Source organism: Chrysemys picta, chromosome 2 (assembly GCF_011386835.1).
Source record: "Chrysemys picta bellii isolate R12L10 chromosome 2, ASM1138683v2, whole genome shotgun sequence".
Lineage (NCBI taxonomy): Eukaryota > Metazoa > Chordata > Testudines > Emydidae > Chrysemys > Chrysemys picta.
Genome location: NC_088792.1, coordinates 67629817 through 67653672, shown reverse-complemented (window position 1 = coordinate 67653672; position 23856 = coordinate 67629817). Strand labels below are relative to the sequence as shown.

The window sequence follows — 23856 nt, the reverse complement described above, 5'->3', positions numbered from 1 at the left end:
TTTATTGATAACTGCTTTAGTGTATTACATAATTCTGGGGCAAATAGTAAGGACTTCCATCAGATAGTCTCAATGCACTTCAAACATTCAGCTTTTCTTTAACTATTTATGTAGGAAGTTTTAACAAGTTTACAAATCTTTGTCATGTAAATATCAGAAACAAAACAATCATTATAACAGTTCTCTTTTGTTTAGAGACATTACACAGAAATACAGTCATCGGATCTTTCTATTTAACAGGGTGTTACTCATTCTGTAATATCGTATCCTTACAACACCTTTGTTGTTTCCAGTGATTTTTATTAAGTTAAGTGAAATCTCTATACACACACACACTTAACAGGCCAGATATGGCTGTCAGATGTTTTTCCAAAAAAAAAAAGAGGACAGGCATGCTGCCCTATATATTTATTTATTTATTTATTTTTGGCAGATGAATGTACTTTTTCTGAGTACTGAATAAAAAGTAACCAAATGTCTAAGTATCTATCTGTCCGCTGTTTTGCTGGTACATAACTGATGTCTTAATTTTTCCATAATTAAAGCCTCCCATATTTTTTTTGAACCAGTAGCCAAGCAGCTACTAGCAGATGAGAGATTAATTCTTCATTTCCTTTTGTGTGACCATTTTCACTAGGAAGCCCCAGGAGGATTACCAAAGGATCATTTAGTAATAAATATCCAACAATTTATACTTTTGCTTCTGGATTGCATCCCGATATTTTCTTATGGCTGGACATGTCCACCATATATGCATAAAATCTCCTCTTTCACCACAATTTCTTAAACATTTTTCTGCATTCAATCTCTCTTTATTTTTTAACCTGTCTGGTGTGTGGTACCATTGAAACAGTATCTTAAAGAATTTTTCTTTTATTGTACTACAGACTGAGGTGGCTGATGCTCTTTTCCCGATCAATCCCCATTCTTCTAATGTGATTTTTCTATCTGCATCCTTTTCCCAGTGTGTGATACATGGACACTTTTTTGGGGTGGGGGTGGGGGTTAGGAAAGCTGTCTGCAAAGATTGATATAAATTAGTGACTTTTTTTGTTTTGTTTCCTAATTGACCAGATTAGGAAACAAACAAACAAAGAAGTAACTAATTTATGATGTTAGCTTTCTGTATAAAACAGGTTTCTAGAAAATTGAGACACACAGTGCCTGATTTGAAAGTACTGGTACTAGGGGATAGTGGGCCAGTTCAAGTTACTTTTGATTTCAAAATAAGTTAGAAAAGTTTCTTTACTGAATAGCTGGCCAACTGTGTGTATTCCATGGGTCTCCCAATCTTTGAAGCTCTCTGGTTTGTGATTTGGGTTAAGATCTGTATTTGCAATCGGTGTCATTGGTGAACTAAACATTCAGCTTTAACATGAGGTAGGTAATTTTCCCAATCTGTAAAGATAAGAGAACTATGGGGTTAATGAATTACTTTCTGGATGAGCAAAGGTATGTGATACTGCTGCCGTCTCCTAGTGATGTGCCACAAAACCATCCTTCCCTTAAATGATTAATAGAGTATTTGCATCAGTGCACATGCCTGATGGGAGTTCGAATCCTTTTTCACCTCTGAGAAGTAACTTGGAGATGGCTTTAAAGTGCTATAAAACTCCAAAGTTGTGGGTTGAATTATAAACTGAACTGTATAATTTAGAACTCTGCTTCTAAATGAATAGAACAGCATTAAAGCAGTGGTCATAAATTGATTCCAGTGGAACATGTTTCTCCATTTTTCATTGTGCAGAATCCATTCTGAGCAGATTTTTCACTAGAAGGTTAAATAATGAATATACATTTACACGATAAACCAAAAGCTGTTGTATCTAGCTATTGTGGCTGGGAAGGTAGTATAAATCTGAAGATCTGTAAATCAGTTTCTTGCAAGAATTCTGCAGTTGCAGTTCACTGAAGAGTGATTTTAGTGTTAATGAAAAGTGCTAGACTGACATAGTGGTAGCTCTAATTTGAGACATTGTCCAGCTCAGAAAAATGAGAAGTGAATCAAAGTAAAATATATTTACAATCATCCCAGTTCTATGCCAATTGCCTTCAAGATACTCCTCTTTAATTCCAAGTACTATATACCGGTATCTACATTCCTCTACTGCAGTGGTTCCCAAACTTGTTCCGCCACTTGTGCAGGGAAAGCCCCTGTTGGGCTGGGCCGGTTTGTTTACCTGCCATGTCCGCAGGTTCGGCGCTGATCGCAGCTCCCAGTGGCCACAGTTCACTGCTCCAGGCCACTGGGAGCTGCTGGAAGTGGTGGCGGGCAAACGGGACATACTCAGTGGTGAGCTGGAACCAGTATCCCACCGGGTTCACAGGAACTGGTTGTTAAATTTAGACGCACTTTTAGGAACCGATTGTCCCGGTTCGAAATGGGGCTTTTAAATTTAACAAAAGCTCCAGCAGCTCCCTGCCCTGCCCTGCCCTCGGCCCCAGCTCACCTGGCTCTGCCTCTGCCGCCTCCTGTGAAGTCTCCCCCTCCTGGCTTCCCCGCGAATCAGCTGTTAGCGTGGGAACGCCTGAGAGGGCTGAGAAGGACAGCAGCAGCTTCCTGCAGGTGAGCTGGGGCGGTGGGTGTGAGGAGGGCTCCAGGCGCTGCGTGGCTCCGGGCGGCCCCGGCCCCGACCTCCGGGGATGGCCCCCGCATTTGGGCCGGCCAGCGGCTCTGGGCTGGCCCGTGGCTCCAGCCCCCGACTTCGGCCCAGCCAGCGGGCCCTTGCCCCCGACTCAAGGCCGGCCAGCGGCTCCCAGCCCCAACTCCGGGTCGGCCAGTGGCTCTGGGCTGGCCTGCGGCTCATGCTCCCGGCCCCCAACTTCGGCCCGGCCCGGACAGTGGCTCTGACTCCTGGCCGGCCCCCGATTTCAGGCTGGCCAGTGGCATCGGCCCTGGCCCCGACCTCCGGGACTGCCCACGGCTCTGGCCCGGGCCCCAACTCCAGCCTGGCACCCGTGGCTCCCAGCACTGACTCCGGCGGCACGGCCCCCATCTCCAGGCAGCGCGGTAAGGGGGGCAGGGAGGGGGGCGTTGGATAGAGGGCCGGGGGGTGGATTAGGGTCGGGACTCGGGGTGGTTCAGAGGGCAGGGAACGGGGGATATATTGAATGGGGCGCAAGGGTCCTGGGGGGCAGTCAGGAAGGAGCAGGAGTGTTGGATGTGGCAGTGGGGAGCAGTCAGGGGCAAGGGTTTCCGGGGGTGGTCAGGGGGACAGGGAGAAGGGGTGGTTGGATGGGGCCAGGGGTCCTGGGGGGCCATCAGGAATGAGAGGAGGGGTTGGATGGGGCAGCAGGGGGTAGTTTAAGGGACAGGGAAGGGGGGTGGTATGGGGCAGGAGTCGCGGGGGTGGGGTGTCAAGGAACATGGGGGGTTGGATGGGGCAGGAGTCCCTGGGGGAGTAGAGGGGGGCACAACCCCCTCCTGGGGTGAGGAGGAGGGAACTGGTTGTTAATATTTTGGCAGCTCATCACGTGGACGTACTGGCTGCCGCTTCCAGCAGCTTTCCCTGCCCAAGTAGGGGCTTTCCCTGCACAAGTGGCAGAACAAGTTTGGGAACCACTGCTCTACTGTATCCAGTTCAAATCACTGCACCTTACCCAGATTTCTCTCCTATCCTCATTTTTTTTCTTTGCCCATGCCTGACTTTGTGAGACTCCTTTGACATTTATGCTGTACAACTGGAACATCCTTGTTTATCAAATTCTCATTCTCTACTTCCTTACAGAATTTCTAAAGATCCACCTATTCCACTCTGTCGATAATTGCCATTCTCTGTATATATACAATAATAAGTAGAGCCACCTTGTGCTTTTAAGAAGTGGAATAGGGACGCTGTTACTTTACAGAGCACCATGCACCTTTTAGCACTTAATGTGTGTCATTCTTAGCTTCAGACTTAACGGTGTAGAACTTATGTCATCAAGAAGAAAGACCTATGTAGGGCAACTGCATCAGTTTCCTATATTGTGGTTTACTTTCCAGCAAGGGCTCCAAAGCAGCAATAGCATTTCAAGGAAGGCACCTGCACATCATTGAATAGCCACAGCAAAGGAACTGAAAGGCACTCCTGAAAGTCAATTAATTGATCCTCCTTAAATGCTGACCTAGCACCACCATTGCTGAAATTTAGAAACTGAAGTCCTCTTTATTCCGAGAACGTGAATAGCAGCAAAGCAAGCATCTCAACTCTGTTTTGCAGAGACCACTTGTGGTTGAGAAGGAGCACTTAGGTTGAAAATATTGGGGACGATTTTTCAAAAAAGCCTTATTGAGCTGCGGGTGATGTCAAATCAGAGTGATGGGAGGAATAATGGATTAGCTTTCCTTTCCTCATAAACCTGCCTGCCTCAGTAGGTACTGTTGGGCTGGCATTGCAGCACATACAGAAATAAGGGGGGGGGGCGGTGAAGAGGCAGAAAATAACTATAGAACTGACTCTTCTGCACTACTTAAAATCCTAGATGTAGTTTGTGGGATTGGAATGGTAGGTGGGGAGATTGATTCCATAAATCCACTGCTGGGGGAAGAAAGTGTTAAAATTCCAGATTCTGCCACTCGATCATAGTGAGTAGCACCTCGCTCTGCAAACAGCTCCTTGCAGTCAGTCAGCGGGACTGCACATGTTGTAATGCAGCAGCAGTACTATGCATTGTAAAAGTGGCAAAATCTTGGTCCTTAATTGGCAAGTATATTTAGAGCCAAAAGGAAAACCTTTATAGTTCAATTAAATTTAAAAAGTACAAAATGTACTTGTCACTTTTTTTATCCCAAGGTGAGAAAACTGACATTGATCATGGGGAAAACTGACTTTCTTGCCATTTTCTGATGTGGCTTCTCTGGAAGCAGCACCTCCATCCTGCCAGATGGAGGATGCTTACTCTTTTTCTCCTGTTTTTCCTAAACCCTGTTTTCTCCTCCTCCTCCATCTTCATTCACTCCATTTCCCATTGCGATGACATGACTTCATTCTTCTAAATTTGTGGCTTCTTGTTGCAAACCAGGAGGATACACTATTATACACAATTATTTAAGCAATTATGTAGCTTAATATACATTTATTCTGATTCTTTTTACATTTATTATGTTAGAAAATGGTGCATGATGAATTTCTTTGATTGTTTAACTTGTAATTTGTGTAAACTTTATTTGGATGGAAATTCAAAGTCAATCAAAAAGGCACAAACAGAATTCAAATATTTATTAATAAAAGTACCTTAAATATGCTGCATACATAAACTTTTTTCTTATCAATGTTTTTTTTAAACTGATTTATTAAAATAAGGAAAGTATGATCTGTAGTTAATGAATTGGATGGCGGGAGCTTGAGGGCTGGATAACAATGTCTGACGGGCTGGAAGCAGCCCACGGGCTGTAGTTTGCCCACCCCTGAGCTATAATATTGACATACGTTATGCTAGTTCCCCTAAAGATGACAACATTGTTAATTACTTCACTGCTGCTCCCCTCAGTGGAAACAATGTAATAAGCTCCGTAAGTTCTTCAGCACCCTTTTGCAGTAGACTAGAAAATGTCTGGCAGTTTCATTTAAATTTAAAAGTAGAGTTTTTTTGTTTGTTTGTTTTTAGATGAAATATGCCTTGGAACTCCAATCGTGGACCTTGTGCTTAGCACTGTACAAGCACAGAACTCCCTCTGCAGATGCCTTGAAAGTCCCATCTCTCTCTTCCCCAGCCCCTCAAACCACCAAAGGAGTAGCATGGTCTACTGTACTGATTTTTTTTTTTTTTTTAATTAAATAACTCTACCACACTTTCCAGTATGCTGCTCCAACGGTACTGTAGAATTTAGGGTTAGCTGTCTGTGGAATACACTGGCTTGGCTGTATTGCACCATACAAAGTTGAATCAGTAGGGTTTGAAGAGTGAAATTGCATCCTGCATGGTCACTCAGGTTGCCTTTTTGCTAGTTTCCATTCCCCAAGACTGGGCTTGCTGAATAACATTGTCTTCCTCATTAAATCCATAAAAGGAAATAACTCGTAATTAGGCAGTGTATTCACTAAATGGTTGACTGACTGACTTTATGTAGGTGTAAGTGGTGTGTTTTTCATGTTACGGTGAAAGTGTAAAGTTTAACTTCAACACATTACTTTCAGTTCAATCTTTTTAATTTGCCTCACATTCTAAGCTTTACAGTATAGTCTTGGTGCTACTGAACTGCATAACTGGGATGTTCTTGCACATTGCTAAGAAGTGAAAAAGTTTAAGGAACCATCTACCTATCTGCTTCTTGTACCGTGTTAAGGTTCCTTCCCCACTTTGAACTTTAGGGTACAGATGTGGGGACCCGCATGAAAGCCCCCTAAGCTTATTTACCAGCTTAAGTTTACAGTAAGCTGCCACAACCAAGTGGGTTTTAAATTTTAGGGGAGAGCCACTTGGAACTTCGCTTTTCCCCAAAGATTTCCCAAATTTTTAACCCCTCCCTTTTTTGGGCAGATTTGAGACTAATTTCTCCCCCTCCCAAGTCCTTACACTCCTCTTTTGTGTAGGCTTGAGTGTATACCCTCACCAATTAGTCCTGGTGAACACAGATTTAAAACCCTTGGATTTTAAAACAATGAAAAATTAATTAGGTTTTTAAAAGAAGAATTTTAATTAAAGCAAGGTAAATATTATTTTTGTAAAATTAGGATGGAAAATTACTCTGTAAAGTTATCAGATTTAAAAAGTCCAGAGGAATTCCCTCTAGCCTTAAGTTTAAAGTTACAGCAAACAGAGGTAAACCCTTTAGCAAAAGGAACATTTACAAGCTGAGAAAACAAAGATAAACTAACACGCCTTGCCTGGCTGTTACTTACAAGTTTGAAATATGAGAGACTTGTTTAGAAAGATTTGGAGAGCATGGATTGATGTCTGGCTCCTTTTAGTTCCAAGAGCAACCTCCCCCCCCCCCCCCCCCAAAAAAAAAGTAATGAGCACACAAACAAAAGCCTCCACCCCACCAAGATTTGAAAGTATTTTGTCCCCTTATTGGTTCTTTGGGTTAGGTGTTAGCCAGGTTACCTGAGCTTCTTAACGCTTTACAGGTAAAAGGCTTTTGGTGTTTTTGGCCAGGAGAGATTTTATAGTATTGTACACAGGAGGGTTGTTACCCTTTCCTTCATAGTTATGACACCTCCCCCCCCCCCCCCCCAAATTACAGATAGTGTTGGACAGTCGGTTTTACACTGGCTGTGATTTTTTCCTGGAGGTTTAGGAGAAAACACACACATGCTCAATCTAACTGGCCATTAGATTGACTCGAGCTAGAACAGACTGGTAACTATGAACATCACTGGCAGGACTATGTGTGTGTGACTGAAAAGCATATGCTAACTCTTGTATTTTCAATAAATGCTGCGTATTTACCTTCCTCTATAAAGATCGTGTGTGCTTTGTATGAGTATAACACAGAGTGCAAAGAACTCCCAGGGTAAGCTAGAAAGATTTATGAAGGCCTGCAAAGGGCAAGAGTCTCTTATAAGTTGTAAGGAGCTGAAGACACCCAGTAATAACTGTAACTGGGTGTACTCAGATTCCCCCACCGCCTGGGCGAGAAACCTCAGGGGGTCCTTTTACAGGGACTATTTGCATGAGTAAGTGCAGTTGTATAACTGGGCCCAGATCAAGAGGAGCCTGGAAGGGCTCAACACCGATAGTGTCCAGTTAGCATTAGCTTGACTACTAAGGCCTTGGCTACACTTGCGAGTTACAGCGCAATAAAGTCGGGTACAGCGCAGTATCTCACTCCCCATCCACGCTGGCAAGGCACATACAGTGCTGTATCTCTGCAGCCACAGCGCTGCTGATACTTCACCTCCCGAGAGGAATAAAGAGTATTGCGCTGCCGCTGCTGCACTGCGACGCCAGTGTGACTGCCCAATGTGCTCTGATTGGCCTCCAGAAGTATTCGGCAGTATCCCACAATGCCTGTTCTAGCCACTCTGGTCATCAGTTCGAACTCTACTGCCCTGGCCTCAAGTGACCAACCCTCAGACCCGCCCTTTATATTCCCCGGGAATTTTAAAAATCCCCTTCCTGTTTGCTCAGCCAGGCGTGGAGTGCTATCAGCGAGTCTTTCCAGGTGACCATCCCTCCACGCGCCAAGCGAGCCCCAGTATGGAGCAATGGCGAGTGCTGGACCTCATCAGCGTTTGGGGGGAAGAAGCTGTGCAGTCCCAGCTGCGCTTCAGCCGTAGGAATTACGACACCTTCTGGCAGATATCAAGGGCCATGATGGAAAGGAGCCATGACCGGGACGCACTGCAGTGCAGGATTAAAGTGAAGGAGCTGCGGAATGCCTACCACAAAGCCCGTGAGGCAAACGGCTGCTCGGGTGCTCCCCACATGACCTGCCGATTCTACAAAGAGCTGGATGCGATACTTAGGGGTAACCCCACCTCCACTCCAAGCACCAACATGGACACTTCAGAGCAGGAGGAGGAAGAGGAAAGCAGGAGTGAGGGTGCTGGGGCGGGGGGAGACACCCCGGAATCCCTGGAGCCATGCAGCCAGGAGCTCTTCTCGAGCCAGGAGGAAGGTAGCCAGTCACAGCGGCCGGTACTTGGAGGACAAACAGAAGAGCAGGTTCCCGGTAAGCAGCTTTTTTTTTCCCGGGAAGTTTTTTTTCGGGAAGGAATTTTTTCGGTGCGGGCTCTTTGGGAGAGGAAGGTTAGGGCTGCATGCATGCCTAAATGTGGAATAGTGCATTGATATGGTCTATCACATCACAGTAATCAGCCTCGGTAATCTCTTCGAAAGTGTCATCCAGAACGTGGGCAATGCGCTTGCGCAAGTTTATTGGGAGAGCCACCGTGGTCCTTGTTCCAGTCAGGCTAACGTGTCCGCGCCACTGTGCCACGAGGGGCAGGGGGACTATTGCTGCACACAGGCAAGCTGCATATGGACCAGGGCGGAAGCCGCATTGCAGTAGAAGACCCTCCCTTGCTTCCCAGGTCACCCTCAGCAGCGAGAGATCTTCCAGGACGAACTCCTGTGGAAAATGTGATGACAGTGTTTAGTATAGGGGCCCCCTGCAGCTGTTGACTCTCCCCAAGGCACAGAAACCCAGAGGACAGTACAGCCATGAAACAATCAGTCCCCCTTACTCACCATTTTGGGGCTCCCGTGGGTTATGTGCGCTCTCCTTGGGATGGGAAAATTATGCTATTGTGCAGACTGTGTGCCCTCCTTAAGTGCAGGGGAATCATTACTCTGTCTGGTATAAACAATGCTGCCTCTGTTAAGTGTTGCGTTTTGGCTTTACAGATGCAACCTTGAGATCTTAGCCGTCTGTGTTATCACCAGCTGAGAGACTGCAAAGACTCAGGAAGAGGCCGCGAAAAAGCAAAGACGACATGCTGCTAGAAGTGATGCATCAATCTCTTAAAGAGCATCAAAAAGCACAAGAGTGGAGGGAGAGCGAAAGCAGGATCCGCCAGGAAAACGCAGCTCACCAGCGGCGAAGCACGGAGCAGCGGCAGCAAAGCACGGATCGGCTGATAAGCATCATGGAGCGCCAAGCGGACTCTATCCAGGTGCTTGTAGCCATGCAGGCAGAGCACTACCGCGCCCGCCCCCCCCCCCCCCTGCAGCCCTTGTGCCCCCATGTCACCTCCAACCCGCTTTCCCCAACATCTGGGTTCTTACTGCCACCAGCTGCCTCCAACACCTGTATCTTCACCACCAAGCTCTGAAAACTACGACCCTTACCCTCTGCACTCAACCCCCATCACCGTGCAGTATAGCCATCCTGAAGTGCAGCACTCATTGCGCAGCACTCCAGACAGGACATATGCAAATCTGTGATTGTACCATTCCCCACCCCACCCCCTTGCCCTTTCTGTTTCCCAAGCGGTTGTTCCTTTTCAATAAATGCATTTTCTTTTCAATAAATTGATTTTTTTGGCTTTGAAAACAGTCTTTATTATTGCATAAAGTAAAAGCTACCTTAGCCCAGGAAAGAAACAGGCACTGCAAATCAGCTGAATCGCAAACAGATTCATTCTAACATTGGAACCACTGCACTTCACTCTCGTGCAGGGCACCAGACATTACTGCTGGTTTTCAGCCTCAAATTGCTCCCTCAAGGTATCCCTAATCCTTGCAGCCCCATGCTGGGCCCCTCTAATAGCCCTGCTCTCTGGCTGTGCAAATTCAGCCTCCAGGTGTTGAACCTCGGCGGTCCATGCCTGACTGAATCTTTCACCCTTCCCTTCACAAATATTATGGAGGGTACAGCACGCGGATATAACCGCGGGGATACTGTTTTCGGCCAAGTCCAGCTTCCCATACAGAGATCGCCAGCGGCCCTTTAAATGGCCCAAAGCACACTCCACAGTCATTCGGTACCGGCTCAGCCTGTAGTTGAACCGTTCCTTGCTGCTGTCAAGGCTCCCTGTGTAGGGTTTCATGAGCCACGGCATTAACAGGTAAGCGGGGTCTCCAAGGATCACAATTGGCATTTCGACTTCCCCTACTGTGATCCTCTGCTCTGGGAAAAAAGTCCCAGCCTGCAGCTTCCTGAACAGGCCAGTGTTTCGAAAGATGCGTGCATCATGCACCTTTCCGGCCCAGTCTGCGTTAATGTCAATGAAACGCCCACGGTGATCCACAAGCGCCTAGAGAACCATAGAGAAATACCCCTTCCGATTAACTTACTTGGATGCTAGGTGGGGTGGTGCCAGAATAGGAATATGCGTCCCATCTATCGCCCCTCTGCAGTTAGGGAAACCCATTTGTGCAAAGCCATCCACAATATCCTTCATGGAGTCACGGTTCTTCTGAACAGGATGCGATTAATGGCCCTGTAAACTTGCATCAATACGATTCCAATGGTCAACTTTCCCACTCCAAACTGGTTAGCGACCGATCGGTAGCTGTCTGGAGTTGCCAGCTTCCAGATTGCAATAGCCACCCGCTTCTCCACCGGCAGGGCAGCTCTCAATCTTGTGTCCTTGCGCTGCAGGGTGGGGGCGAACTCATCACACAGTCCCACGAAAGTGGCTTTTCTTATGCGAAAGTTCTGCAGCCACTGCTCGTCATCACAGACTTGAATGACGATGTGATCTCACCACTCAGTGCTTGTTTCCCGAGCCCAAAAGCAGTGTTCCACGGTGCTGAGCATGTCCGTGAATGCCACAAGCAATTTCGTGTCATATGTGTTACGTGACTCAATATCATCGTTGGACTCCTCACTGTCACTTTGGATCTTAAGGAATAGCTCGACTGCCAAACGTGACATGCTGGCGAGACTCATCAGCATTCTCCTCCGCATTTTGGGCTCCATTTCCCGCAGACCAAAACGGAACACAGACCGCACTGCACAGAAACCGTTAAAAGATGGCGTTGAAAGATGGTGCCAAATGTGGACGGAAACACAGGGATTACTGGGATGCGAAGAGTTGCATCACACAGCGTTGGGACAGGACCCAGAATGCCCTGCACCTCCCCCACCCTCTTCCCACAACGCCAGAATGGGAAGAGGTGCTCTGTGGGATAGCTGCCCATAATGCACCACTCCCAATGCCACTGCAAGTGCTGCAAATGTGGCCACGACAGTGCGCTGGCGGCTGTCAGTGTGGACAGACTGCAGCGCTTACCCTACTCAGCTGTACGAAGACAGGTTTAACTCACAGCACTGTACAGCTGCAAGTGTAGCCACACCCTAAATCCCCTAACATGTAAAACGTCCATCTGGCATTCTCTTTCGAAAACAGAGCTGCATTATCATAGGGGGTCAGCAAGATCACCGCAAGCACTGGAAGTAACTTGGGTAGGAAGACGTGGTACCCTTTGGCACTTCAAACTTAGACTTGGCGTTCTGAGAGCTTGATGGACACTGGAAGCTTTCTCAATCACAGGCATTTTTAAATGCCTCTTTTCCGTAGAGTGGCGTGCAGTAAATGTTAAACCAATTGTAAGGGATACTGCTGATTTTTCTCCTTGTATAAAAGATTTTTCACTAGGCTTTATGACAGGGGTGGGCAAACTACGGCCTGCGGGCCACATCTAGCCCGCGGGACCGTCCTGCCTGGCCCCCGAGCTCCTGGCCCAGGAGGCTAGCCCCCAGCCCCTCCCCTGCTGTCCCCCTCGCTCGCAGCCTCAGCTTGCTTGCTCCGCTGCTGGCGCAATGCTCTGGGCGGCAGGGCTATGAGCTCCTGGGGCAGTGCAGCTGCAGAGCCTGGCCTGACCTGGTGCTCTGTGCTGCGTGGTGGTGGCAGTGGCGGTGTGGCCCAGCTCCAGCTGGGCAACGCGGTTGTAGCGCCGCCATCCACCGGTGCTCCAGGCAGCGTGGTAAGGGAGCAGGGGGGGTTGGATAGAGGGCAGGGGAGTTTGGGGTGGTGGTCGGGGGCAGGGGTGTGAATAGGGATCGTGTGGGAAACGGGGTTGAATGGGGACATGGGTCCCCAGGGGCAGTCAGGAAGGAGGGGGGGTTGGATGGGGCAGCAGGGGGCAGTCAGGGACAGCGGCTGGGATTCCGGGGCCAGTCAGGGGACAGGGAGAAGGGGTGGTTGGATGGGACAGGGGACCTGGGGGGGCGTCAGGAATGAGAGGACAGGTTGGATGGGGCAGCAGAGGTCCGGGGGCAGTTGGGGACAGGGAGCAGGGGTGTGTGGATGGGGCAGGGGTCCCAGAGGGGCTGTCAGGGAACGGGGCGCGGGGGATTGGATGGAGCAGGAATCCGGGGGGTGGGTCAGATAGGAGATGGGGGCCGGCCCATGACCCCCTCCCCTAACCGGCCCTCCATACAATTTACGAAACCCAATGCAGCCCTCAGGCCAAAAAGTTTGCCCGACCCTGATCTATGAACTTATTTCACATTGGAAAAATTTGAAGTGTGCTTAAATGTTCTTAAATTCTGAGGACTTCCTGTGTGTTATGATTAGTAGGACTTTTTTATTGGTGTCTGCCTTGCAGGAAGGTCACAAGAACATTGAAGTACATGTACTTAAAACAAATATATTACGGTCTTTACAGCGGCAGCTCCAGGCACCAGCGCTCCAAGCACGTGCCTGGGGTGGCAAGCCGCGGGGGGTGCCCTGCCAGGCCCTCTGAGGCCGGCAGTCAGGCAGCCTGCAGCGGCATGCCTGCGGGAGGTCCTCCGGTCCCACGGATTCGGCGGCAATTCGGCGGCAGTTACGCCAAATCCGCGGGACCGGCGGACCTCCCACAGGCATGCCACCGAATCCACGGGACCAGGGGCCTCCCGCAGACGTGCCGTCGAAGGCGGCCTGCCTGGCGTGCTTGGGGCGGCAAAAAAGCTAGAGCCGCCCCATGGTCTTTAAATGAATGACTTAAAATAGTGAAGAAAAACTTGAATTGAAGCAGCTACAAAAATCCAAGCAAAAGCATCAGTTTTCTTGTGCGTGATTTTCTCCAGGGCTAAAACTGGAAAGAAGAGTAAGAGGAAACATTCTGAGGTCATTCTGTTCTTAGCAGAGATGTATGTGACAGTAAAGGTTCATTTGTCATAAATCTGCAATACAAGAAAATCAATTTAGAGCTTAGGGCAAATAAATGCTCCAACTTCTTTTACGTTGGAGAGCAGTTCTGTTGCTGCATGATCTCTGAACACAACTGGAATTATCATTGGTTTACTTTGGTCTCTTAAACCTTGTCTATATTTACAGCGGGCCTGTGCAAAGAAACAGTATATCTTGCTATTTTAAACTGCAGCTTCTAACATGGCTCCAGCCCCAGTGTGGAAGGGGCCCTAAATGTAACAGGTTGTGTAAATATTTATATCTTTACATGTATATTAACTTTTCAGTAAAACAGAGACAGAGGGCTGAAATGTTTGCACTTCCTTATGTTTTGTTTCTTCTGTGATGTCTCTGTGAAGTAACACTGATTTTAATTCCAAGGGATACTGGGGGGAGAAGGGGAGGGTAACCTGTTGTAATGGGGCTCCTGAGATACACTACATGCTTGTAAGAGGGTTGCTGCCTCTGCTTAATCTTTTTAGATGTACCACTGCCTCAGTTTCCCCTTTGTATATAACAGCATGCCACAAATCTTAGTAACATATAAGATCTTCCTTCTGGGTCTTCAAATACCATTCAAAATGGACCCCACCCTTTACATAGCTGGGTTTCTCAAGTCTTTCTCCGAAGTCCTGGGGCCCATCGCTTAATGCGAGAGTTCCAGGCAGCTGGTTCACTGCTCAGCTACCAGGGTTCACACGATCTCCAGGCTGTCCCTGGCTTGCTTACCAGCTTCTTGCCCCAGCCCTGTTTGAGCGCACTCTGTTTATTGGACCCTCAGTGAGCTCATGCAGCTCTTTTTCCTCTTTTGTCACAGGGATTTAGTTCTTGGCCCAGCTTCTCTTCAGCTATTTCCCTGGGCTCTGCCATGAGGGAAGTAACAGCTCTTCTCCAAGGTTCCCCAGAGAGAGGCTTTCAAGCAGCCCCTGCTTCTCACACAGGCCCTCTTCCAGACTGGGTAACTGGGCTTGACTTTTATTGTCTGCCTTGCTTACATGATCCCAGGACACTTCAGTTAGTCCAGATGGACTACATCCCTCAGAATCCCCAGCTGTGCTGGGCCACACCTGCACTTCCAGGACCTAGTGCCCTGGTACAGTGCTGTACAGATAAAATCCCCAAATCCTCAACATGTAGGCTTGACAACTACAAATACACTATAAAAATAACAGTTGAAAACTCTTTCTCTTACCTATGAATTGCTCCCTTCTCCTCCAATGACTGATGTCAGAAACACCACAAGGAAGTAGTAGAATGATTAATTTATATCACAGTAGCGCCTGTAGGTGCAGATCGGGGATTGTGCTTGGAACCTTGCACACATAAGAAAAAGATGGTCTCTACACCAAAGAGCTTAAGTATTTAAATATTTTGCTTTCTGTGTTGGTGTTTTGTTTCTTGTTTTTGTGGTTTTTGTACTTGCAACCATTAAAGGAGAAACAATATTGAACGCTGCACATAAGACTTGTACGTAGGTTGTTTTTAAAATGCAAAAATCACTTTTTTAACTCTGATGTGGGTGTGGGCCTGAGCCAATATCCCAGAGGGAAAAAAACTCCAAAGTTCAAGATACTAAAGAGCAAAACTTGTACTCTGTAGTTTGGGCCACTCTCTGGTTTAAGAATAATATTACTGATGTCGGATCTCGCCTCTTAAGAATATTTGTGACAGCTTTCCGGTTTCCCCTCAGTAGTGCAAGTTGTCTGCTTCGTGCTTGTAAGACAGCAGCAACTCTCTATACTTCTGTTTTATTGCTGTGGAAGTGAGAACAACTTAAAGAAGTGAAAGTGCTTTGTTCTGCATTAGATATTAGATAATGGGTGCCTAGAGGATTCCTAATACATGTGTTAAGATGGGCATAAAACTATATGACATGACAAACCATTAAGCAAAACAAAGTGATTGCAGCAGCAAATTCCTTTTTGTGTCTGACTTGTGGTACACTTTCTTTTCTAGGGGATTAAATGACAAAATGTGGAAGGCGACTGTTCTGCTGACTTTGCTGAGCCTGAGTCTGACCTTCAAGCTAGGTTGTGCTCATAAACAATGGAGTGTCTTTCGCAACATGTTTAAAAGAATCCGGTGTTCCACACCATCAAGAGGAGACCCAGGGCAGCCACTCTTCCTTACCCCTTATATTGAAAGTGGGAGAATTGAGGAAGGTAAGAAGACGTTTACAAGTTACTTGCCTAGAAAACCTACCTCTTTCTAAACTTTCTGTAGAACCTTACTAACGTGCACTAATGACTGGGAACAGCTGTTGATTACTGAAGCTTGGAAGCTATAGGGTATGTCTACACAAAGACAAATAAACCTGTGGCTGGCCCAGGTCAGCTGACTCGGGCTCCGGGTATGAAAAATTGCTGTGTAGCTGTTTGGGCTTGGGCTGGCACCTGAGCTCTGTGAGGATGGAGGGTCCCAGAGTTCAGGGTACAGCCTGAGCCTGAGTTTCTACACAGCAAATTTTAGTCTGGCAGCCTGAGCCCAAGTCAGCTGACCTGGGTTAGCTGCAGCTGTGCTGCGGGGCTTTTATCCCCGTGTAGACGTTGAACAATAAGGAGATCTTGCAGCATAATGAACTGTTCACTTGGCAAGTGCAGATTTAGTTAGCCGTGATGCTACATAAAATACTACTAAACATAATGTAAAATAGTCTTTTAAAAGAATTGAGGTATTAGAAACTTGAGGCCTAACTATAGCCCTCTGCTATGGAAGTGGCTTGAGAAGTACAGAGATGGAAGAATAAGAATTTTGATGAGTAAAATCTCACTAGTTAAAGCACAATCTCATTTTAACACCTCTAAAATTGTTCACTTAAATTGGTACAAATGTGGCAAATGACTTGGATGTAGGAGCTGACTAAGCTGATGTTCAGATGTTGCATCTCATACAAGAAAAGTTGCATCCTAGAGAGGGCCTGATTGATGAGAGAAACTCCATTGCTTTTCTTGTATCTGTTTTACTTGTTGCTTTTTAGTAAGGGGATCAGTGTTCTTCCCCTTCAGATAGAGCCCTGACTGCTGTACGGGTGTGTTTGTAGTAAATGTAGAATTGAGATATATGTAAATTCTAAGTTCAGGCCCATCTCTAGACATGGCACACAGAATCTGAACCATCCCAGTCTTTGGGAAATTTCAGTTTTGGAGCTTTGCATCTTAGAATCCCACTAATATACTTAACGCTGAGGAAGAGGGAGGCATTTCTGTATTCAGGCTATGAAAATTTTGAGAACCAGAAGCGCTTTTGGATGTTGCCTCTCATTCACAACTGAGGTCTTCAGAGTGATTAAGTCCCATTCCAGATCCCATGGAGAAAGGGTAGGCTCCAGGAAGTATGGCTGCTTGTGGGGTAGTATTTGCTATGGGAGGGGAGTGGGTAGTGGGTTGTTCCCTCCCTGTTCTCTTCTTCTCTGGTCAGTAAGGGATCTGCATGTCCCTGGGTTTATTCCTTGTAATGACAGACATGTTATCTTGAATACCCCTGTGATGGGTTGGATCACAGAAACCCCCTTGGGAGCAGCCACCCGATGTGCAAAGACTACCCCTGCTTCTGTTTTCCCTGCCAGCTCAGGACTCCAGCACCCTGTCTTGCTGAGCCAGACACTCCCGTCTGGCTCCAGACACAGACCCAGGGTCTGAATCACTTGTCCCAAAGCTGCAAGTTTACCTGAAAACAGCTCACAATAGTGTGCTTGTCTTTAGCACTCAGATGCCCAACTCCCAATGGGGTCTAAACCCAAATAAATCCATTTTACCCTGTATAAAGCTTATGCAGGGCAAACTCATTAATTATTCGCCCTCTATAACACTGATAGAGAGATATGCACAGTTGTTTGCTCCCCCAGGTATTAATACATACTCTGAGTAAATTACTAAATGAAAAGTGATTTTATTAAATACAGACAGTAGGATTTAAGTGGTTCCAAGTAGTAACAGACAGAACAAAGTAAGTCACCAAGCAAAATAAAATAAAATGCGCATATCTATGCCTAATCAAGCTGAATACAGATAATCTCACCCTCAGAGATGCTTCAGTAAGTTTTTTCTCAGACTGGACACCTTCCAGGCCTGGGCACAATTCTTTCCCCTGGTACAGCTCTTGTTGCAGCTCAGGTGATAGCTAGGGGATTCTTCATGATGGCTCCTCTCTCTCCTTGTTCTCTTCCACCCCTTTATATATCTTTTGCATATGGCGGGAACCCTTTGTCCCTCTGGGTTTCCACCCCCCCTCACTGGAAAAGCACCAGATTAAAGATGGATTCCAGTTCAGGTGACATGATCACATGTCACTGCAAGACTTCATTACTCACTTGCCAGCACACACATATACACACAGGTAAATACAGCCATCTGCAGACAATGGGAGTCATCAAGATTCCAAACCATCCTTAATGGCCCACACTTTACATAATTACAATAGGCCCTCAGAGTTATGTTTTATATTTCTAGTTTTAGATACAAGAGTGGCACATTTCTACAAATAGGATGATCACACTCAGTAGATTATGAGCTTTGTAATACCTTACAAGAGACCTTTTGCATGAAGCATATCCCAGTTACATTATATTCATTTTTATTTTTATAAAACCATATAGACTGCACAACATCACAACCCCTCTCTTTATTAATGCTTGTTTCAATCTTTTTTGTCTCTCTCTAGGAAGGCAGTTAAGTTTGGTTGGGCCTCTCCAAGGAGTAAATGTGAAGAGTTACTCTGGCTATCTCACAGTGAACAAGACTCACAACAGCAATCTCTTCTTCTGGTTCTTCCCTGCTGAGGTAAACGTACTATTAAGATGAAATACTCCTGTGCCATTTAACCCCCCCGCCCCCACTTGATGGCATTGCTTAGTGTATTTACAACAGAAAGCTGACTACAGAATAGCAGTACTTTACCTTGAAAGCTAGGCATAACACAAGCCAAACATGAACATCTATTTAATAAGGGTGAACATCTATTTAATGGTAGCCAGACAACACAATAAATTCCTCTTGAAAGGATTGCTTGTACTTTACCTCCTTCTTTTCCCCAGCCACAACATTCTAGGTGTCTGCAGGTTGGCTTGAAATGGCTGTAGACTGATTTGAGAAGTCCAAAATTGATCTCAGATCAGTTTGTGTGTGTGTGTGTGTGTGTGTTTGGTTGTGTGTATTAAACTTGTGTAAAGTTGCTGTAATGTAGGGAAGCTTTGTCTAGAGGGGTTTTCCTAAGCAACTTTTGATAGAAACAGGCAACAGTGAGAATGAAATGGTTATCATTTTCGTTATTGCTAATTCATTTCTTGTATCTTTACCCACACTGTGCTATTCTCGTCCTTGTCCTTGATCTCCCTAGCTTTCTTGTTTGTAACCTTCTGCCTCTTCCTTATTATGTCTCCTGTATAGATTGGACTTTTGTCAATCTGTTCCTTAGCTGAGAATTATCCCAAGCTCTAATTATGCCCATTTCATCATGTATAGGATAGAAAGCTTGTCATCGTAACTTTGTTCTCTTAAAAATAAATCTTGGATGACTTTTTTTTTTAAAACGGGGAAAACCAGTGTAACTTTCTAATCTTGGCGTTCAGTATTGCTCTAACTATTAGATTGCAGGGGGATTCATTTAATATTCTGAAATTACTAGAGAATGTAGGGGAAGCTGTATTGAAATATAGTATTGAACCTTAGAGAGCTGATATTTTCCAGACTGTTAGCAAAATAAATCCATTGTGAGGATGTATGATGTGTGCAATCTCCAACAGGTATATATAGTTCATTAATAAAAAAAAAACAAACCCCAAACCCCTAAAATCAGCTAGCCCAGCTCTATCACGCTATATTTTTTTTCTCTGAGAGGATACTGATGTGCTGTACCAGCTTGTATAATGGCATTTTAAATTATGCCTCTGTCTAAAGGCGGAAGTGGCTTTGAGACATAAGGCAAGGTGATAGCCCCAAGATTAGTTAAGTATCTCAGAGCATGGACCTGTGATAGTTAGTGGTAGTTGTAGGGATTTGACTGATTTCAGAAAGTTTGCTTATCCACACTTTTGTCGCTGTTGAAAAGAAGTTAGTGTCTACAACTACTTAGAATCTTCCATTTTAGATAGCTATTTATTTGTCTAATCACTAGGCTCCATGCGTTGATGTAACTGAGTAGTCTGACTCTTGCATACTATGTTTGGCCTTGTGCACTTTGGCTGTTTTGCTCTAGCTGCCCTTGTTGTGTTATATAGCTGGGTCTTCACAAAATAATATCTAGCTGTTTTGACTTTTTCAGGTGGTTGATCAGACATCTGGTCTCTGTCTCAAGAGTTTACGTAAATAAAACTTACTTAGAGAGCTAAACTCCTTAGGTACAGGGGTGCCAAGTAGTGTGTATTAAGATCTTTCCTGTCATCAAGAAAGCATTGTTAAGAGGGTGAGGTATCAGAGGATTGTCCTGTTGAAACAAGGAAAACATTCTGCTACAGAGGATGTGAAGGAACTGAGGGAAGAATTAATAGAATAGTTGACTTCACTAAAGTTAGGAAAAGTGGTATCTAAATGCTTTGCCTTACATATTTATAAACTTCGCTTTTCAGGGTGTTACCTGTTCTCTTCATCTCCAAATTCAAAATCTTCAGCGAACTATTCTTCCTTTGGCATTTCCCTTTCTCTTATCTTTCCCCACCCTTTACTTAAGTTAATTTCTTTCTGTGCCAACCAATAGTCCCTGTTCTGTTGTTGGACCTCACTAAGACTTAAACACCTGCCAGTTTTATTCACCTCTTGGGTATTTAATACGCAATTAAATGGGCCAGTTATGCCAACACCTCTAAAATGTCTAGTATTCCACTGTGAAGGAGTAATAATATGTGAAGTGTGGAAAGAATGTTATCTCTCAAAATTACTAAACAGTCATTCAAGTCTTGTAAGGCTTCTCACCACCACCAAGAGAAACAAACCTCTTTCCTAAAGAGGTAATATAGAATGTGGCTGAAAAAAGCTAAAAAGTTCATTCTTGGATCAGCATGATAACATGAGGGGTATTTGGTCTAATGCAAGTCAGTTAATCTTAAATTGGCAAATTTTGCTTTCTGTTTTTTTTTTTTTTTTTGACATGTGATTCTTCAAAAGGATGTGGGGGAAGGTGCAAAGAGACTCTGGAATAGAATGGGCTGCACCTCTGCGAAAGAAAGTTCCAGCATATATTGTTGCACAATCAACATACCCATTGGGTGAAATCCTGACCCAGTTGGAGTTAATAGGAGTTTTGACATGGTCTTTGGTGGGGCTAAGATTTTGCCCAAAGTCTTCAGGGAAATCAGCTTTTCCCATACTAACTTTCTGATTTTAGAGGCACTGTCCAGTTATACAAACCAGGGGCCAAATCCTCAGATGATCTACATTTGAAATGCTCCATTGACTGCAATGGCATGAAGACAATTTACAGCAGCTGAAGATTGGGCCTGGATGTCTATAAAATGGGGCATTAAAAAGCTCTGAAAAGAATTATCAATGAGTACTCAAAATATTTTACAGAAAGACAGTTCTGTATAATACAAGAAAAATGGCTTATGGGTCATTAGCAAGCCCCTGTCAGGAGGGATTTCAGAAAACAATACAAATAATGAAATCTCAGAACAGTGAACTTAAATGGAGATAAAATTGAGGCCATCAGGCCGACAAGTCCCATTGTATCATGGTTTTTTAAGCCTTTATTAGTATGAGTTAACTTCGGAATGTCTTAGGGAAAGAGAACTTTGCTCTGTTACTAACAATAGACAACTTATAAGAAGGATGTGCTCTAACAATATTAACTTGTAAAATGGCTTTAAATCAACTAATCCTGGGTGCTGTTGTGACAGCCCCACTGTTTCTATATTCAATACTCTTGTTAAATAACCTGCCATATTCCTGATCTTCCTACTTGGATATCATTATTTATACAGAACTGACTCGAGAAGGAGTCTCTCACAGAGGGTTGCTACTTAAGACTGGAGAAACCAGTTAACAGTTCTTTGTACCTGTTACACAAAAGAAGCAAATTAGTGCTGCAGAGTGAAAGAAAAATGTACTCAGTAGTTTTTTTAAAACTATAGTTAAACTTTTTTTTTTTTTTTTGCTTTCAGCAAATTAAAAAAATGGCCTGTAGGGGGCACCAGAAGAATTCAGAGAACAGCTATCACAGAAGTCCAATTGAATATACACTTATTAATATCATCAGTAGCTGTCCTTAAATGATGTTTTTTCTGTTGGTAGAAGACACTTTATTAAAAGATATTAATGTATTTGGCATTTCATAGTGTGTTTCTAGGTTCTACTGGCCTTCTTAATAAAGAAATGGTAGACTTAGGCACCTTGGAATATTTTTTGCCCTAGGTCCCATTTTCCAAAGAGGCACTTTTGAAGTCAACGGGACTTAGGCTCCTAGGTTTAAGTCACTTTTGAAAATGGGATTTAGGCACTTTTGAAAAATTTGTTCTTAATGCTGGAGTTCTGGTGAGATCAAGAAAACGTTTTCAGAAATCCTATTCCTATTAAATTGAGATGGTCTGCTGTAAACCATTCAAAAACACAGAAGGGGGAGTGAGACCTCATGATGGCTTCTGTTTTGAAAGATTTTGCGTAAAAGAAAAAAAAATTAAAACTCTATTGAAAAAAGCTTAAACATTTTCCTGCAGTAAATATTCTGCTAGTGTGAATAAAATGAAATCAGCTAGGAACAGTTAAGTGAAACTAACAATGAGCATTTTTCAGTTCCCATCACCTGCTGCTCTGTGCCATACCACTGACTACTCTTTTCTTATTGTTATCTGTTACTCCTCTTGGCTTGATCTGTTGTCTTATACTTGGATTTTAAGCCCTTTGAGGCAGGGACTGACTTTTTGTTGTGTTTGTACAATGGGGCCCTGATTCATGAATAGAGCCACTAAATAGGATTGCAGTGCAAATCGTAAATAATCATAACTACTCTCAATTCTCTCTCCCACAACTCTATGTTTTTCTGCAACCCACTATATCCTGGCTACTTATCAAGTCTCTGTTTTTTCCATCTGCTCCCAACATAAGTCCCAATCATTCTTTACTTCTGGAATGGGAGACTTTGAAACCTGCCTCTTCCTCTTCACCATTTCTGAAGCTTGCCCATTGACTGTTGGGAGAGATTGTTTAGCTCTCCCTAGCAGTAGCTATTTTTGGGGCAAGCACCCCCCATAGACAAATCATGCATACAGAGAGATTTGTAAGATACTCAGGGTATGCCAATATTGCAACTAGGAGGTATGATTCCCAGCCCGGGTAGACAGACTCGTGCTAGCCTCGCTGTAGCTAGCCTGCTAAAAATAGTAGTGTGGACATTGTGACATTGATGGTGGCTTGCACTAGCCACCTGAGTCATGCTTGCCCAACACCTTGGATTTGAGCTCAGGTGGCTAGCCCAAGATGCCACCAGTGCTATTACAACCACACTACTCTATTCTCCGTTTGCTAGCATGAGCTGAGCTAGTGCGAGTCTGTCTACATGCATGGGGAATCGCATCTTCCCAGCTGCAGTGTAGACAGATCCTTAAAGATTCTAAAAGGCTAACAAATAATGTGTATTTCTTTTCACATAGGACAAGTCTACATTACTGCACTGCATAGGTGCAACTGTACCAATGCGGTGTGTCTGGTGAAGATGAATGCTGATGGGAGAGCACTAAGTTACATTGACTCAAGCGGTAGTGTAGATCAGCCCATAGTATAATGGCGTCTATTTCTTTTGTCTCTTCTTTAAACAGGTGCAGCCAGAGGATGCCCCGGTCCTTCTTTGGCTCCAAGGTGGACCAGGAGGAACATCAATGTTTGGGCTTTTTGTTGAACATGGCCCATATGTTGTTGACAAGAATCTCACATGTAAGCATTGCTTGGGTTCTGTGAATTCTGAAGTCTTTTTTTCCCCCATTACTTAGGCTTGGTCTACGCTTAAAACTTAAATCGGTATAGCTATCTGGTCAAGGGTGTGAAAAAACTACAACCCTGACTGACAAAGATATGCTAACAAAACCCCCAGTGTTCTGTCAGCATAACTAACATCATTTGGGGAGGTGGTGTTCCAACACAGGTAGAATAAACTACTTCTGTTGGTGTATACTGTGTCTACGCTAGGGGGCTTTGCCAGCATATCTATGCCAGCATAGGCTCTATAGTGTAGACATAGCCTTCGCTTTATGCCTTGCAGTGAAGAGTTTTAACATACTTATAGGCATGGAATTATTTTATTTTTTCTGTATTCTTATTGCTGTGCATGTGTGACCTGGAGCAATTTTTAATTTGTCCTTTTGAGGCAATTTGAAAACTATTTGGTTTATCTTCTGATACTATTTGTTTTGTACATATTTTGGTATGTATTTTATTTCAACACA

The 23856-nt window shown here is 44.8% G+C and overlaps 1 protein-coding gene across 5 annotated transcripts in view; it reads left to right on the top strand.

Annotated features, from left to right (window-relative positions):
* Positions 1-23856, top strand: part of CPVL (carboxypeptidase vitellogenic like) — a 90287-nt gene that overhangs the window by 7118 nt on the left and 59313 nt on the right. For all 5 annotated transcript variants that reach the window (XM_005297004.4, XM_065583417.1, XM_005297003.3 and 2 more), the window contains 3 exons: positions 15447-15652; positions 18150-18268; positions 23233-23347. In XM_005297004.4, the coding sequence (XP_005297061.1) occupies positions 15463-15652; positions 18150-18268; positions 23233-23347 (424 nt within the window). In that variant the 5' untranslated portion in view covers positions 15447-15462. The remainder of the gene's footprint in view (positions 1-15446; positions 15653-18149; positions 18269-23232; positions 23348-23856) is intronic.